Here is a 17,663-nt window from a genome sequence, read left to right as displayed (position 1 = left end):
ATTTCTTAAGTATAAACATAGCATCACTGAAGAAAGTCCTTCACAAGTTGGGGTTAATGCTTTACTATTCAGTATTATTTTTTTAATCAATAACCACCCATAATCTCCACCTTCAGAGATAACCATCATTAGCATTTTCCCCTCCATGTCCACATATTTTGTTTTCAACTGAAGTATAATTGAGGTACATTTTATTTTACTTTATGTGCACAAGACAGTGAGTTAATATTTCTGTACATTACAAAATGATCATCATGATATGTCTAGTTATCATCTGTCACCATACAAAGATACTCTGACATAATGGACTATATACTCCATGCTATATACATGGGGTTTTATTATTTTAAATCAATCAATCAATCACTCTTGCCCTCCCTTTTCATCACTGTCTCTCTCACATATACCCACAGGGACACTTCACAATTTCAATTCTCAATCAGAATTCTGCACAAAAACCAAGAGCACTTGGAAATAATTAAAATTTAATGTAAATTTTAGTAAATAGTATAAAGATAACATGGCAGAAGCAAATTGAAACTAAAATTAACTTTGAAAATTATGATCACTAGAAAATGAAAAGTTATCCTTATAAAATCATATTCAGGGAAATACTTCTATAAACTGATTATGTCCACTATTAATAAAGACAGCCCAACTTTGGGGAGAATTGCTAAAAATCTCTATATTTTGTCTTACAAAGTGATATCCACAGCATATTTAGAAAGCACAGAAAAACATCTATAGTTAGAGAAAGCTGGAAAACATTATGATCTTTATTGAATGCCTGAGTGCTGATCTCGACAATAAAGCAGCTGTTTCATCTTTATTCACTGAAATAAAGTCTGATGTTACTGCTGATGACGCCCAATACAATCTTGTCAGATTTTTGGCAAAAAAAAAAAAAAGGTATTTTTAAGTTTGCTGTAGGATCAAAGATCAACGTTGAACTGAGTGGAAAACAATCATCAAATGTTGGGTTTCAGCCACAAATTGAGAAGGAAATTGCAGTTTGGGAAACAACAGATGATAACTGTGATACAGCTGCATCAGATGATGAATCTGGAGAGGGCTGTTAGGCAGCAGTGTGATCTAATGTTACGCTGTTACATCCACACTTTTACAGATCCAACGTCAAGCTTCACCAACTTGATGATTATTTAATATTGCTTAAATTATAAATTAATATTTCAATGAGAACATATGCACATTATATAACCATATGATATAATAGGAAAAAGCCAAATCATGTTACAAACTATTACTTTGATTAAAAGGACAAGACAACTGATAAACACAAAATGAAAAAATTACATGCATTGTGGGAAACATCACAACACAGAATATCTACTTTCCTGTTAAGTATTTAGTCAAACTGATAATATTTATACAAATCTAAATAGGAGATAGTATTTAACACCTAGATAAGAAATAGTGAGTCAAAATGTATTGATCTATAAAATAAGGGGGTGGAGATGTCTACTAGAAAATCTCTTTATGCTCTAACATTTAGTGATTTCATAATCCTTTGAATTTCCTGGCCATCATTTATAAGCATGGAATATGATGAAACACTCTAAGAAGTTACAATCAAGTTTAGAATCAAAATTAGTATATGAGAAAAATTATGTGCTATATAGTGTGATATTTAACTCATGCACAATAGTTGAAGATAAGACTAATGGAAGCTATGGTATTGTAAATACCGAACAACAACAACAAAATCTTTTATGTTCGTGGTTGAGACTCTGGGTGCAAGCTTCCCTGATGGCTCAGTGGTAAAGAATTTGCCTGCCAATGTGAGAGACAGGGGTTCAACAGATTACATATAGTATATAAAATATGTAAAATATAATATATATATATATATATGCAGGGTAGATTGGGACAAATATAAGTACTTTCATTTTGCATATGTCCTTAGGAAGTTGATTTTTATACTAAATATAATTTTGAGACTTCCATACTAAAAGCTATTTAATAAATTTTAACAATAAAATAATACATTATGTGAACGTGCCATGCTTTATTTACCTACTGCATTAGAGACAGTCATTTAGGTTGTCTCCAGTTTTACACCATTGCAAACAATCATGCAGTAAGAGGCTTATACATGACTTCACACGCTCATATAAATGTCACTAGAAGAACACAGCTCTAACAAAAAGTGGAATTTGGGGGTTATAGGGTACAGTCATGGGTAATTTTATTAGCTACTGCTAGATTTATTAATTTTCACTCACAAGAGTAGCAAATGAATTCATCCATTTTCTACATTTTCACTAGTTCTGAAGTTATTGAAACTGAACAATAAGATCACAGGGTTCAGCTATACTATTCTCTCAATTCTCCATGTGAAAGAAAATGTAAGACTAAAATACTAGATTAAAAGCATTTTAAAAAGTATATTTTTGAGATATGCTAAACTGTAGCAAAATAGTAATACTATAAAGTGTTGATGAAAACAGACTGTACACCAATTCTGGACTCAAACTGGCAGTATAACAAAAGCATTAAAATATGCTAAACCACATGCCTGAAACTACTACACTTCTAAAAATATATTCTAAGTGAATAATTAAAGAAAAATGCAAATATAGAAATGTTTATCTCAATATTATTTGCATGTGTGAATGAGGACTGGATATTTGTAGTTTTAAATGAAATGCAATTGCATTGAAATTAGAATACATATACATATATATATATATATGAGTGAAAGTCGCTCAGTTGTGTCCAACTCTTTGCGACCCCATGGACTATGTGGCCTGCCAGGCTCCATCATCCATGGAATTCTCCAGGCCAGGATACTGCAGTAGGTAGCCGTTCCCTTCTCCAGGGGATCTTCCCAACCCAGGGATCAAACCCAGGTCTCAAAGAATTGCAGGCGAATTCTTTACCAAATGAGCCAGGGAATATTTAACTAAAATCTATTTATAAAACACAGTAATAAAAATAAATATCTTTGAAGGTGCTTGGTATCAAACAAACATTAGTTTACTTAGGCTGCTAGAACAATAACTGGCAATCCATGAAATGGAGATAATCACATCAGTTATAAGATAACCAATGAAAAATTTATAATTCAATGAAATATTATTCAGACCTAAAACAGAAGAGTCTTGATATTTGTGACAACAGGGATGGACCCTGAGGCCATTTTGCTAAGTCAGATAAAGAAAGGCAAATAACCACATTTATATGTGGAATCTAAACAAAATAAAACAAAACAATACAAAAAAAACCCCAACACATCAAATTCATACATACAGAAAAGAGAAGGCGATTGCCAGAGACAGAGGGGTTGGGGAGAAGGGGGTATAATGAGTAAAGGCAGTCCACAGTACTAACTTTCAGTTAAAAAACATCATGAATAATATCAGGACTACAGTTAATGCGTGTATGTGTGTGCGCGCGCACATGCGCGTGCACACTAACGACTCATTCATGTCACCTCCTTGCAACCCCATGAACTGCAGCTTGCTAGGCTCCAATGTCCATGGAATTCTCCAGGCAAGAATACTTGAGGGGTTGCCATTTCCTTCTCCAGAGTTAATGATATGCATTGCATATTTGCAAGTTAAATCTTCAATGTGCAAGAGTAAATCTTCTCATCACAAGGGAAAAAAATGTTAACTATGTGTGGTGATGGATGTTAACTACACACACAGTGGTGATCATTTTGTAATATACGCAAATAATGAATTATGTTGCTATCTGAAATTAATATAATGTTATATGTCAATTGTACCTCAGTAAGAAAAACGTTTACAAATTTTTCTCAAATCATCCCTGTCATTATTCTTAATTTCTCCATTACCCATATTTTTTATTTTGTTAAACTTTCTAAAATCCAAGTCTATATTAGTTTCCTATACTTCATCTGAACCCTTCAGGATAAAGTTTTACCATTACAAATATAACATTTAAACGTCTGGTTTACAAATAAACCAAACATTTACCATTAAAATGAAATATTTTATGAATTGGCTTTCAATTTCTGCTACTCTCTATAAGAACACCTGGCTCATGCCTGGAAACACTGAAGGCTCCTTTCTTGCCAAGTTACTCCATGTTCTTTGCCTCTGCTGATAAACTTTAGTTGAGAATGATCTTTTTCTGGCTTGCTCTTATGATACTCATCTCAATTGTCAATTTCCTCTTTTAACACCCACCCTTCAACCGATATGTTGCTTTTATATTTGCATATTCTCCAGTAAATACATCTAACACAGCAATTATACTCAGCACTTTGTGTGGATCTGGAACCTGAGAATACAAAGGGCTATTACACCAAGGGACATATGTATCCTGGATTTTTATATCTATAGGGGAGGGAGGGCCAGAACCAATTCTCTATGGATACAAGGGAGGTACTAAGAAGGGGGTTACTGCTATATCTCTTCATATTCTTAAATACACTAAATACCTCTAGAGGAAGGAATATTCTCAGCCATGAGTTTCATTTCTGTAGCCCCAGTACCCAGTATATTGGACTCAATTCTGTAACTACCTGATAAAAGGAGGAGCTTCTCCGGTGGCTCACACGGTAAAGAATCTGCCTGCAATGCAGGAGATGTGGGTTTGATCCCTGGGTTGAAAAGATGCTCTGGAGAAGCGAATGGCTACCCACTCCATTATTCTTACCAGGAGAATCCCATGGACGAGGAGCCTGGTGGGCTACAGTCCATGGAGTCACAAAGAGGTGGACACGATTGAGTACTAACACCTTGATTTTTCACTTTGATAAAAGGAAGCATGAAATGGGAGAGGGATGGTAGAAGTTTCAAATGAAATTAGGACAAAATGAAAAGAAAAAAAAACTTAAAAAAATGCTTCTTGAGACATAGATTGCACATTTTTAGTTCAGCTTTTATATTCTTATGTAAATATGAAATTATACATTTTTTCCTATCAGCTAGCTTTAAGTTTCTTCAGAAAAAAATACAAAGCTACTCCAAGTAGAGTATTACAAAACTTCAAATAAGTCAGTGGGAAAATACAATTCAATACCACGTAAATTTGGCCTCAAAAATTCTTCAGTTTAGTTCAGTCGCTCAGTCGCGTCCAACTCTTTGCAACCCCATGATTCGCAGCATGCCAGGCCTCCCCGTCCATCACCAACTCCCGGAGTTCACCCAGAAGCACATCCATCGAGTCAGTGATACCATCCAGCCATTTCATCCTGTGTCGTCCCCTTCTCCTCCTGCCCCCAATCCCTCCCAGCATCAGAGTCTTTTCCAATGAGTCAGCCCTTCACATGAGGTGGCCAAAGTACTGGACTTTCAGCTTTAGCATCATTCCTTCCAAAGAAATCCCAGGGCTGATCTCCTTCAGAATGGACTGGTTGGATCTCCTTGCAGTCCAAGGGACTCTCAAGAGTCTTCTCCAACACCACAGTTCAGAAGCATCAATTCTTCGGCACTCAGCCTTCTTCACAGTCCAACTCTCACATCCATACATGTCCACAGGAAAAACCATAGCCTTGACTAGATGGACCTTTGTTGGCAAAGTAATGTCTCTGCTTTTGAATATGCTATCTAGGTTGGTCATAACTTTCCTTCCAAGGAGTAAGGGTCTTTTAATTTCATGGCTGCAATCACCATCTGTAGTGATTTCGGAGCCCAGAAAAATAAACTCTGACACTGTTTCCTCATCTATTTCCCATGAAGTGATGGGACCGGATGCCATGGTCTTTGTTTTCTGAATGTTGAGCTTTAAGCCAACTTTTTCACTCTCCACTTTCACTTTCATCAAGCGGCTTTTTAGTTCCTCTTCACTTTCTGCCATAAGGGTGGTGTCATCTGCATATCTGAGGTTATTGATATTTCTTCCGGCAATCTTGATTCCAGCTTGTGTTTCTTCCAGCCCAGCATTTCCCATGATGTACTCTGCATAGAAGTTAAATAAGCAGGGTGACAATATACAGCCTTGACGTACTCCTCTTCCTTTTTTGGAACCAGTCTGTTGTTCCATGTCCAGTTCTAACTGTTGCTTCCTGACCTGCATACAGATTTCTCAGGAGGCAGGTCAGGTGGTCTGGTATTCCCATCTCTTTCAGAATTTTCCACAGTTTATTGTGATCCACACAGTCAAAGGCTTTGGCATAGTCAATAAAGCAGAAATAGATGTTTTTATGGAACTCTCTTATCTCAATAATAAGCATCAGTTTATTCATCTTTAAAATGGGAATGATAAAACCCACCTGTCAGAATTATACTTAATATAACATACAGAGCTACATTTAAGTATTCTGGGGACCATAATTAGCCCCTCTCAATCCAGGGATCAAACTTGGGTCTCCTGCACTGCAGACAGATTCTTTACCATCTGAGCCACCAAGGAAGCCTAACTTTGTAATTTAGACACCTTTTAAATAAACTCATACTGCAAGTCTTTCACACCAACCATACCAACACTAGGGTTAAGCACACTCAATACATGTTTGTTGAAAAAAAATCTACAGATGAAGAAAGAAATACAGAGACGATGAAAATGAAAGCTAACACTTCGTGAACAATTCTTATGTACCTGAGAACATATATATACTCTGAGAAAAAATATGTAGGCACTATGAGGGAAACTAAGTCAGTAAAATAGGCCTATCTAACCTGTTCTCTCTAAAGTATCTCCTTTACAAGCAATTGTAGAGCAAGTCCCTTTAACATTCAAGCAAGTGTATTTTGAGCTATAATTTCTTCTATAGAAATTAAAGAGCCAAATTGCTTGAAACAGATAGAGTAGGGGACAGAAGAATTCTGGTACCTCCATAAACAAATCAAGCTAAGAAATATATAACTTTATTAAATAAGAAAAAGGTATTTAGAGAATTATAAAAACTTCTCACCTGCTGCATATGTTTACTGCTTCGCTTCTGAGGTTGATAAATGAGCCAGGTGTATAAGATAGGGTCAATATTAACTGCTAGTCCTTGGACATTACAAAGGAGTACGGCACCTAAAATGCAAGATTTTTAAATTATTCCTCCTAAAAACAATAAGCTTGATATCATTTTACACCTATTGCAGATAGCCATAATAAAAAGAGAAACAACAATAAGTGTTGCAAAGGATGTGGAGGAATTATACCTCCATACATAGTTGGTGGGAACAAAAAATAGTGCAGACCATTTGGAAAGCAGATTGGTATTTCCTCAAAAAGCAAAATAAACAGTTACTGTGTGTGTGTGTGTGATAGTCGCTGAATCCTGTCTCTTTGTGACCCCATGGACTGTAGCTCACCAGGCTCCTCTGTCCATGGAATTCTCCAGGCAAGAATACTGAAGTGGGTCGCCATTCCCTTCTCCAGGGGATCTTCCCAAATCAGGGATAGAACCTGGGTCTCTTGCATTACAGGCATATTCTTTAAAATCTAATCTACCCACAGAAGCCCATAAAGTTACAATACGACCCAACAATCATATTCCTCGGTATATCAACAGAACTAATCAAATATCCATGAAAAACCTGTCCACAAATTTTCATAGCCACATTATTCACAACAGCCAAAAAATGGGAAAACATGAATGTCTAAGAATCGCTGAATGGATAAACAAAATGTAGTAGAACCACAGAATGGAAAACTATTTAACCACAAAATGGAATGAAGTACTGATACATGTTATAACATGAATAAGCCCTGAAAACATGCTAAGTGAAATAAGCCAGTAACAAAAAGTCACATATTACACAACTGCGCTTACATGAAATGACCAGAACAGGGAAAACCATAAAAGAAAAAGTATATCAATGCATGCCAGGGCTAGGGGAGAAAACAAAGGGAAACAAATGCTAATAGAAAGGTGGTTCCCTGGAGAGTGATGAAAACATTCTAATCAGAAAATGGTGATTGCTGCACAACTTGCAAATACACCAAAAACCACTAAATTATGTACTTTAAAATAATGCGCTTTATGGAATGTGAATTATAGCTTATTAACTGTGTATTTGTCATTAAAAATATAATAAACTATTTTATCACAGTTTTTTATTATAAAATCATAAACTATTTTCTAGGGAAACAGCAGTGTCTGTATTGGCCATGAGAATGGAATATTATCTCCTTCTTTTGTTTATATTATAGAACTAAAGGAAGCATCATTATAACCACTTAATAAATCACTGTAAATTACAGCTTTAAATGTTCAGAAGCAAAGAGAGAGAGCTGTCTAGATGAAATGCAGGCTAACAGTCTGACATAAAACACAAAGCTGCAGTGTAACAAGTTTCTATCCCATCCTACTAACTAAAACATTTTTGTCCTTCTCTGATAAAAGTAGCTCACATAAACTTAACTAAACTAGAATGTCCCATTCTTAATATATATGGGGCAGGTCATGTATATCTGTAAATAACATAGTAAATTTCTTTACATATTTTTTTATAAAAATAGTATTAGCTCCATTAGGACGAACAGAATATGAAGGAAAGAATATGTCAGTTTTGCCCTCAACTCTATCTCCAGCATCTAAAAAAAGTACCTGCCGCATGGTAGGAGCGGAAAAAAGAAATCACAATAAAGGGTAGATAGGTTAGTTGAAAAAAGTCCATGTTGAAAAAGTTATGTTGAAAATGTTTAAAATACTAAAGTATGGAATCATGATGAAGAACTATTAGAAAGTATTAGCAAAGAACATATTTTAAAGAAAAATGGAAAGTAGAGAAATGACAGATTCAGCTGTTGAAGTAAAAAACTCATTATTGTTGGTTTTGGTGTTTAGTCAAAGTCCTGTCCAACTCTTTGCAAACTCATGAATTGCAGCCCCCAGGCTCCTCAGTCCATGGAAGTCTGGAATACTGGAATGTGTTGCCATTTTTTCTCCAGGGGATTCTTCCCACACGAGGAATGAATCTTCATGTCCTGCATTGGCAGGCGGATTCTTTACCACTGAGCCACCAGGGAAGCCCCCCAAAACTTCATGGAATTCTCCAGGCCAGAATACTGGAGTGGGTAGCTGTTCCCTTCTCCAGGGGATCTTTCCAACCCAGGGATCGAACTCAGGTCTCCTGTACCGCAGGCAGCCCAAGAATACTGGAGTGGGTAGCCTATCCCTTCTCTAGGAGATCTCTCCAATCCAGGAATTGAACCAAGGTCTCCTAGCTGATCTACTAGAAAAGCCCCCTAAAACTCATTGAACAGGTTAAATAACAGATTAGATATGTGAAGAGAAAATGGGTAAAATAGAAGAAATACAATAATTTATAATGTATCAGAAATAGAAAAACAAAAGAAAACAAAATGATATTAAGAGATAAGTGAGTAAGAAGAACAAGCATATATCTAATTAAATTCCAGAGTAACCAAAAAATGAGAAGAGCCAATACTGATAAAAATTAATTACTGAGAATCTTACATAACTGCCAAGATATATGTACATACATAACTGCCTCACACCTAAGAAGTCCAATGAACCCAGACTGGATAATCAAAAATAAACCTACATTAAACAAACAAAGAAGAAACAAAACACTAAAGAAAAAAGAAGATCAGAAAAGAATCCTAAATAGAAACATCTCCTGAGGTGTAAAAAAGCAAATAAACTGACTCAACTTCTCAGCACATATTCAATGATATTTATTATATTTTACTTCAAAACAACTTCATGTATACCAAGTGTTACAAATAAAAGATGATAAAGAAGAAAAAGAATAAATTGATTTTTAGATGTAAAAGTCAAATTTTTTATTTTTTGCTTTTATTTGCATTTATTTTTTGCAGCATTTATTTCTGGGCCATAAGTTTTCATTTCTTCAGTTTTTTCTGGGATATCTTTGTCTTCTATGAAACCTTCTCTTCTGGTTTAGAAACAATCTGATCTTTCTCAGTAAGGATCACCTCAATGTGGAAGGGATAGCTCATGTATGGGTTGATCTGACCATGAGCTCTGTAAGTCCTGCGCCTGTATCTTTGAGGCTCTGTTCACCTGGATGTGCTCAATGACCAGAGAATCTACATCTAAGCCTTTACGATCAGCATTACTCTCTGAATTTTTAAGCAAAGGCAGTAAAAATGTAGTACTCTTTTTGGGTCACCAACCCTGTGTCCAGACCCACTGTTTGGCCTGTGCACACCTACCAACTCTAAGGAAAACTCATTGGACAAGTCAAGTAGCAGATAAGCTATAGGTGAAGACAAAATTAATAAAATAGAAGAAATACAGTAAGATAATTTAGAATGTATCTGAAATAGAAAAATAAACCAATCAAAATGGTGTTAAGAGATAAGAGAATGGAGTAAGAAGAACACTCATCTACCTAATTAAATCCAGAGAGAGGAACCAAGGAATGAGAACAGGCACCAGAAGGAATGGCACACATGGCTGCTTTAAAGCAATATCCTTCAGATGCTTGGTGGCTTCTCAGATATGCATACGTTTAATGGCCTGGGCAGTTTCACGAGTGTTCTTAAAGTGAACATGAAGATGTGAACCTCTTGATTTGCAAGATTTAGGGTAGTTTTCTGGGTTAAGCAGAATAGCATATCATTTGTAGAGGTCACCTCGAGCCACTAACCAGAAAAGAACTCAGGACAGTTTTGCTCTAATAGCATACTTTCACCACCTAATGTGAAGAGCAGACTAATTGCAAAAGACCCTGATGCTGGGAAAGACTGAGGGCAGGAGGAGAAGGGGACAACAGAGGATTAGATGGCTGGATGGCGTCATCAACTCAATGGATGTGAGTTAGAGCAAACTCCAGGAGATAGTGAAGGAGAGGGAAGTCTAGTGTGCCACACACAGTCCATGGGGGTCGCAAAGAATCAGACATGACTGAGCAACCCAACAACAACAAAATACTATACATCTCAAGTACAAGCCATGTACAAACTTTTTCAAAATTATGATAAAAATACAGAGAAAAATCTATATAAACAAAGCAGTTATAAATTTAAAAGTATACAAACTTGAGAAAAAAACTAAATTACGGAATTATAGAATTCTCCTTATTAGGCAAGTTATTTTAATAGTCTTTTCATATGCCCTAAAAACTGAACAGGTTGAGTAAATGTTTAAAAATTTTCCCAGTAAGTTATTAGCACATCTTTAAAAAGGGAATGATAGAGAAAGGGAAAGGAAAACAAATGAAAATAGATACATTTTTTCACGTGGACAATTAATTTTGAAAGTCTTACTATATTATAATGAAAAAATTAAATACTTCACCCACAAATATTCATGTTACACAACTGCATTATACCAAAAATGACTAAATGACAAAGAGCCAGGCTTCAACTTCATGAGTGCGAAACACGTAATAAAAGAGAACAACTTATTAATTTAACAATTTAGTTGAAACTATAAATTAGAGATAACATTCTTTTACATTTAAAGGGATATTTTTATATTATATTCAATTTATGAGACAAGACCTTTAAAAATAAAACACAAGTTTTACATATAAGTGTGCAGACAATTAGTCTGATACTGAGTTGACTCAGAACAGATGCCCCATACATCACTAAAACTTGGCAATATATTATTCTGTTTAATTTTAGCCTGGGAGACAACTAATGAGAAAAGTGTGCTTTACTCCTCTGTTCATGACCCAAATGGCTCACTTATACACATTCCATTCAGGCTTCACCAATTAGTTAAACCAAGGCACCACTGTCATTTTCAGTTACATCCTAAGCTAAAAATGAGAACTGAAATAAGGGTTAGAGACCAAAGTTGCAGAGCATGAAATTAAACATACATGCTTATCAGTAACAGAAACCTTGCCAACCAATGAGACTGTCTTGCAAAATATCAAGTTATTAATAGGAAAAAGTACTTTACATTTATCATGAACCAATGAATGACACAAAAACACAGACATATTAATCTTCATCTAAGTTTAAGTAGCTAAAACTTACTATTTTTTTCCCATGAAACTCATCACTGACTCAATGGACATGAATTTGAGGAAACTCTGGGAGAGAGTGAAGGACAGGGGAGTCTGGCATACTGCAGTTCACGGGGTTGCAAACTCAGACAGGACTTAGAAACTGAACAACTACAATAATAAAGAACACTTCAGATTAATATGGCTCTTAAGAAATTGTTACCCTGATTTGTAACAGTAATTTCAAAACTTTTGACTACATAATTAAGTAAACAATAAGGGAAGAATAACTACTTCAAAAACAAGGGTAGGGAATAAAGGCAAGAGAGAATCAGACACTAAAAAACAACAAGGCAGGGATGAGCTGCCAACTACTGGCAACCTTATCCAAGATAGCAGTCAAATTTAGTGTAAATGAATCGTAAGATTTTTAGATGTGTGTATGGTACCTCATGTTACTTAATAAATATTTCCCTTTCTCATAGGATACAAAAATCACAAGAGAATTCTATCTCATTGTAACAATAAGAGGAAGCCAGGTAACCTATCAAAGCTTTTCAACATTCACTAGACAGATTTTTATGAACAGAAATCATAAAAGTGAAAGGTGCCCCTCATAGGGCAAAAGGAATGAATATGGCTTTTATACCTGAGAAAGCAATAAGAGGAGGAGAAGAAAAGAAGGAAACAACTGAACTTTTAACAAATATATAAAGAGCTAGTTTGAGACAGACTGACACTTTAGGATCTATGAAAACAGTAGAAACAAGAGTAATCTACCCAAATGCCACCCTTTTTCAATAAGCCTTCATCAAATGCTAATAAGAAAAACAGGGGATGGAACTTGAGAGACAAGAAAGATCCCACAAAGTTTCAGGTGCATGGAGCCTGAGGAAGTCAGGGCAAAGAAAGAAAACTCAGAGAACTCTTCCAGCCACTCTAAATATTTCAGGGAGAACCAAGCAAGGCAATCTGTGCTAGAAGAAATGAAGATACCTCCCAACAGGGATTTCTCAGGATTGCATCTGGTAACATGAATGCTGCCTTTATAGAGAATATTTGGAAGAGGAGAGGACCCTCTGGCCAATCTTTGAGAGCAGGCGCCAGTCCCTACCTACCACGAAGTCAACACAAGCCCCAGGACAAACCTCACCCACCAGGGAGCAGACAGCAGAAGCGCAATGAACTATGACCTTGCAGTCTGTGGAAAAGGGACAACGAACACACTAAACTAGACAAAATGAGGCAACAGAGAAATATGTCTCTGTAGAAGGAGCTAGGTAAAAACACACAAGACAAAAGAAATAGAGGAAGCAGGCAATCTATGCAGGTTTCCTAGGTGGTACTAGTGGTAAAGAACCCACCTGCCAATGCAGGAGACATAAAAGACATGGGTTTGATCCCTGGGTTGGAAAGATTCACTGCAGAAGGGAAGGGCAACCCATTTCAGTATTATTGCTTGGAAAAGTCCAAGGACAGAGAAACCTGGCAGCCTATACTCCATGGTGAAAGAGCTGGACACGACTGAAGCGACTTAGCACACATGTACACAGGCAATCTACCTGAAAAAAAATTCAGAGTAATGACAGTAAAGATGATCCAAGATTTTGGAAATAGAATGTATGCATGATCAAGAAGATGTAAGAAATGTTTAATAACGACAAAAAAGAACTAAAAAACAAATGAACAGTGATGACTAACACAATCACAAATGAAAAGTACAAAAAGGGAATCAATAGCAGAATAACTGAGGCAGAAGAACAGATAAATGGCATGGAAGACAGAATGGCACAAATAACTTCTATGGAGTAGAATAAAGAAAAAAGGAATGAAAAGAAATAAGGACACTCTCAGGGATTTCTGGGAGAAATTAAATCTACCAATATTCAAATTACAGGGGAACCAGAAGAAGAAGGTGAACAAGAGAAAAGGTCTGAGAAAATATTTGAAGAGATTATAATCACAACCTTGCCTAAAATGGGAAAAGAAATAGTTATCTAAGTCCAAGAAACACAGAGAGTCCCATATAAGATAAACCCAAGGAGAAAGACACCAAAACATATATTAATCAAACTAAAAAAAAATTAAACACAAAGAAAAAATATTAAAAGCAGCAATGGAAAAGCAACAAAAAACATACAAGGAAATCTCTGTAAGGTTATCAGCTGATTTTTCAAAAGAAACTCTGTAGGCCAGAACAGAGTGGCAGGATTTTTTTTTAAGTGATAAATGGGAAGAACCTACAACCATTCTTACTCTACCCAGTGAGGATCTCATTCAGATTCAATGGAGAAATCAAAAGCTTTACAGACAAGCAAAAGCTGAGGGACTTCATCACCACCAAACCAACTTTACAACAAATGTTAAAGCAATTTCTCTAAGTGGGAAACACATGAGAAGAAAAAGACCTACAAAAACAAACCCAAAAGAACTAAGAAAACAGGAACATCAGTTCAGTTCAGTCGCTCAGTCATGTCCAACTCTTTGCGACCCCATGAATCCCAGCACGCCAGGCCTCCCTGTCCATCACCAACTCCCGGAGTTCACTCAGACTCATGTCCATCGAGTCAGTGATGCCATCCAGCCATCTCATCCTCTGTCGTCCCCTTCTCCTCTTGCCCCCAATCCCTCCCAGCATCAGAGTCTTTTCCAATGAGTCAACTCTTCGCATGAGGTGGCCAAAGTACTGGAGTTTCAGCTTTAGCATCATTCTTTCCAAAGAAATCCCAGGGCTGATCTCCTTCAGAATGGACTGGTTGGATCTCCTTGCAGTCCAAGGGACTCTCAACAGTCTTCTCCAACACCACAGTTCAAAAGCATCAATTCTTCGGCGTTCAGCCTTCTTCACAGTCCAACTCTCACATCCATACATGACCACAGGAAAAACCATAGCCTTGACTAGACGGACCTTTGTTGACAAAGTAATGTCTCTGCTTTTGAATATGCTATCTAGGTTGGTCATAACTTTTCTTCAAAGGAGTAAGTGTCTTTTAATTTCATGGCTGCATACATACCAATAATAACCTTAAATGTAAATGGATTAAATGCACCAACCAAAAGACAATGATTGACTAAATGGATACAAAAACAAGACCTGTATATATGCTGTCTACAAGAGATCTACTTTAGACCTCAGAACACAGGCAGGATGAAAATGCGAGGATGGAAAAAGATACTCCATGCCAATGGAAATTCATAGAAAACTGGAGTAGCAATACTCATATCAGACAAAATAGACTTTAAAGGCTATGATAAGAGACAAGGAAGAACACGACATAATGATCAAGGGATCAACCCAGTAAGAAGATAACAACTGTAAATATTTATGTACCTAACATAAGAGCACCTCAATACATACTGCTACTGCTAAGTCACTTCAGTCATGTCCAACTCTGTGCAACCCCATAGACGGCAGCCCACCAGGCTCCGCCGTCCCTGGGATTCTCCAGGCAAGAACACTGGAGTGGGTTGCCATTTCCTTCTCCAGTGCATGAAAGTGAAAAGTGAAAGTGAAGTCGCTCAGTCATGTCCAACTCTTCGTGACCCCATGGACTGCAGCCTACCAGGCTCCTGCACCCATGGGATTTTCCAGGCAAGAGTACTGGAGTGGGGTGCCATTGCCTTCCCCTCCTCAATACATAAGGCACATGCTAAAAGCCACAAAGGAGAAATCAACAGTAACACAATAAAAGTGCAGGACTACCTCCCTACTAACACCAATGGACAGATCATCCAGACAGAAAATTTATAATGAAACCCAACCCTTAAATAACACATTTGACCAGAGAGATTTAATTGACATTTACAGGACATTCTATCTGAAAGCAACAGAACACACTTCCTCTAAAGTATACAAGGAACTTTTTTCAGGAGAGATCACATACTGGGTCAAAAATCAAGCCTAGGTAAATTTAATAAAACTGAAATTGTATCAAACATCTTTTCTGATCACAAAGCTATGAGATTAAAAATCAGTTACAAGAAAAAAAGTGTAAAAAACAAAAAGACATGGAGGCTGAATATGCTACTAAATAACCAACGGATCACTGAAGAAATCAAAGAAATTAACAACAACAAAAAAACAAGAAACAAATGACAATGAAAGCACAATGACCCAAAACCTATGGGATAACCCAAAAGTAGTTATAAGAGGGAAGTTTATAGCAATAAAATTCTACCTCAAGAAACAAGAAAAATCACAAATAAACAAACTATCCTTACATCTGTTTTAAGCAGTAATGTCCAACTCTATGCAATCCTATGGGATACAGCCTGCCAGGCTCCTCTATCCATGGGATTCTCCAGGCAAGAACACTGGAGTGGGTTGCCATGCCCTTCTCTAGGGGATCGTCCCGACCCAGGAATCGAACCCACATCTCTTACATCTCCTGCATTGGTAGGAGGATTCTTTACCACTAGTGCCACATAGGAAGCCTGGGAACGTAGATACAATGAAGAATTACTCAAACATATTTGGCAAAACTAATACAACATTGTAAAGTTTAAAAATAAAATTAAATTAAAAAAAAAGAATGAAATAATGATATTTGCAGAGATGTGGATGCTCCTAGAGACTGTTTAACAGAGTGAAGTCAGAAAGACAAAAACAAATATTGAATAGAATCATGTAAATGTGGAATCCAGAAAAATGATAGAGATGAATTTATTTGCAAAGCAGAATAAGACACAAACGTAGAAAGAAACCTGTACAGATAACCAAGGGGGTAAGAGGAGTGAGATGAATGGGAAATGAAGATCAACATATGTACTCTATATCTATAAAGCAGACAATTAATGAGACCTAATATATAAAGAACTCAATTAAAAACTCTGTAATGACTTTTATGGAAAAACATTCTAAGAAAGGGTAGATATATGTATAACTGATTCACTTGCTCTACATCTGAAACTAACACAACATTGTAAAGCAACTATACTCCAATAAAAATTAAGGGCATACACACTGAGGAAACCAGAAGGGAAAGAGACACGTGTACCCCAATGTTCATCGCAGCACTGTTTGTAATAGCCAGGACATGGAAGCAACCTAGATGCCCATCAGCAGACGAATGGATAAGAAAGCTGTGGTACATATACACAATGGAGTATTACTCAGCCATTAAAAAGAATACATTTGAATCAGTTCTAATGAGATGGATGAAACTGGAACCTATTATACAGAGTGAAGTAAGCCAGAAAGAAAAACACCAATACAGTATACTAACGCATATATATGGAATTTAGAAAGATGCTAACAATAACCCTGTGTACGAGACAGCAAAAGAGACACTGATGTATATATCAGTCTTATGGACTCTGTGGGAGAGGGAGAGGGTGGGGAGATTTGGGAGAATGGCATTGAAACATGTATAATATCATGTATGAAACGAGTCGCCAGTCCAGGTTCAATGCACGATACTGGATGCTTGGGGCTGGTGCACTGGGACGACCCAGAGGGATGGTATGGGGAGGGGGGAGGGAGGAGGGTTCAGGATGGGGAACACAGGTATACCTGTGGTGGATTCATTTCAATATTTGGCAAAACTAATACAATATTGTAAAGTTTAAAAATAAAATAAAATTTAAAAAATAAAATAAAATTAAATTAAATTAAAAAAAATAAAAAATTTAAAAAAATAAAATAAAAATGATAATGTATTACTTAAGAGTGTGAAAAATCAGTTAAGTATTTCCATTTTAGAAAAATTTGTGTTCTAATGTCATTCAATAAGAATTTTATAATAAAATTATGAATAAAATTCAAAAAAAAAATCAGTGCTAGGAGAAGAAAATAGAAACTAAGATTCCTCCGTAAGCATAGATTTTCCAGGCATTATACAC

At 36.3% G+C, this 17,663-nt stretch overlaps 1 protein-coding gene across 30 annotated transcripts in view; it reads right to left on the bottom strand.

Moving 5' to 3' along the window:
- Positions 1–17,663, bottom strand: part of VPS13B (vacuolar protein sorting 13 homolog B) — an 805,974-nt gene that overhangs the window by 472,031 nt on the left and 316,280 nt on the right. For all 30 annotated transcript variants that reach the window (XM_086336078.1, XM_086336091.1, XM_086336075.1 and 27 more), the window contains one exon: positions 6,848–6,957. In XM_086336078.1, the coding sequence (XP_086192204.1) occupies positions 6,848–6,957 (110 nt within the window). Of the gene's footprint in view, positions 1–6,847; positions 6,958–17,663 lie in introns of those variants that run through there.

This window comes from Bos grunniens, chromosome 14 (genome assembly GCF_055505025.1).
Source record: "Bos grunniens cultivar Pamir isolate PY7600 chromosome 14, Bosgru_T2T1.0, whole genome shotgun sequence".
Lineage (NCBI taxonomy): Eukaryota > Metazoa > Chordata > Mammalia > Artiodactyla > Bovidae > Bos > Bos grunniens.
This window is presented reverse-complemented; position numbering and strand designations above follow the sequence as displayed.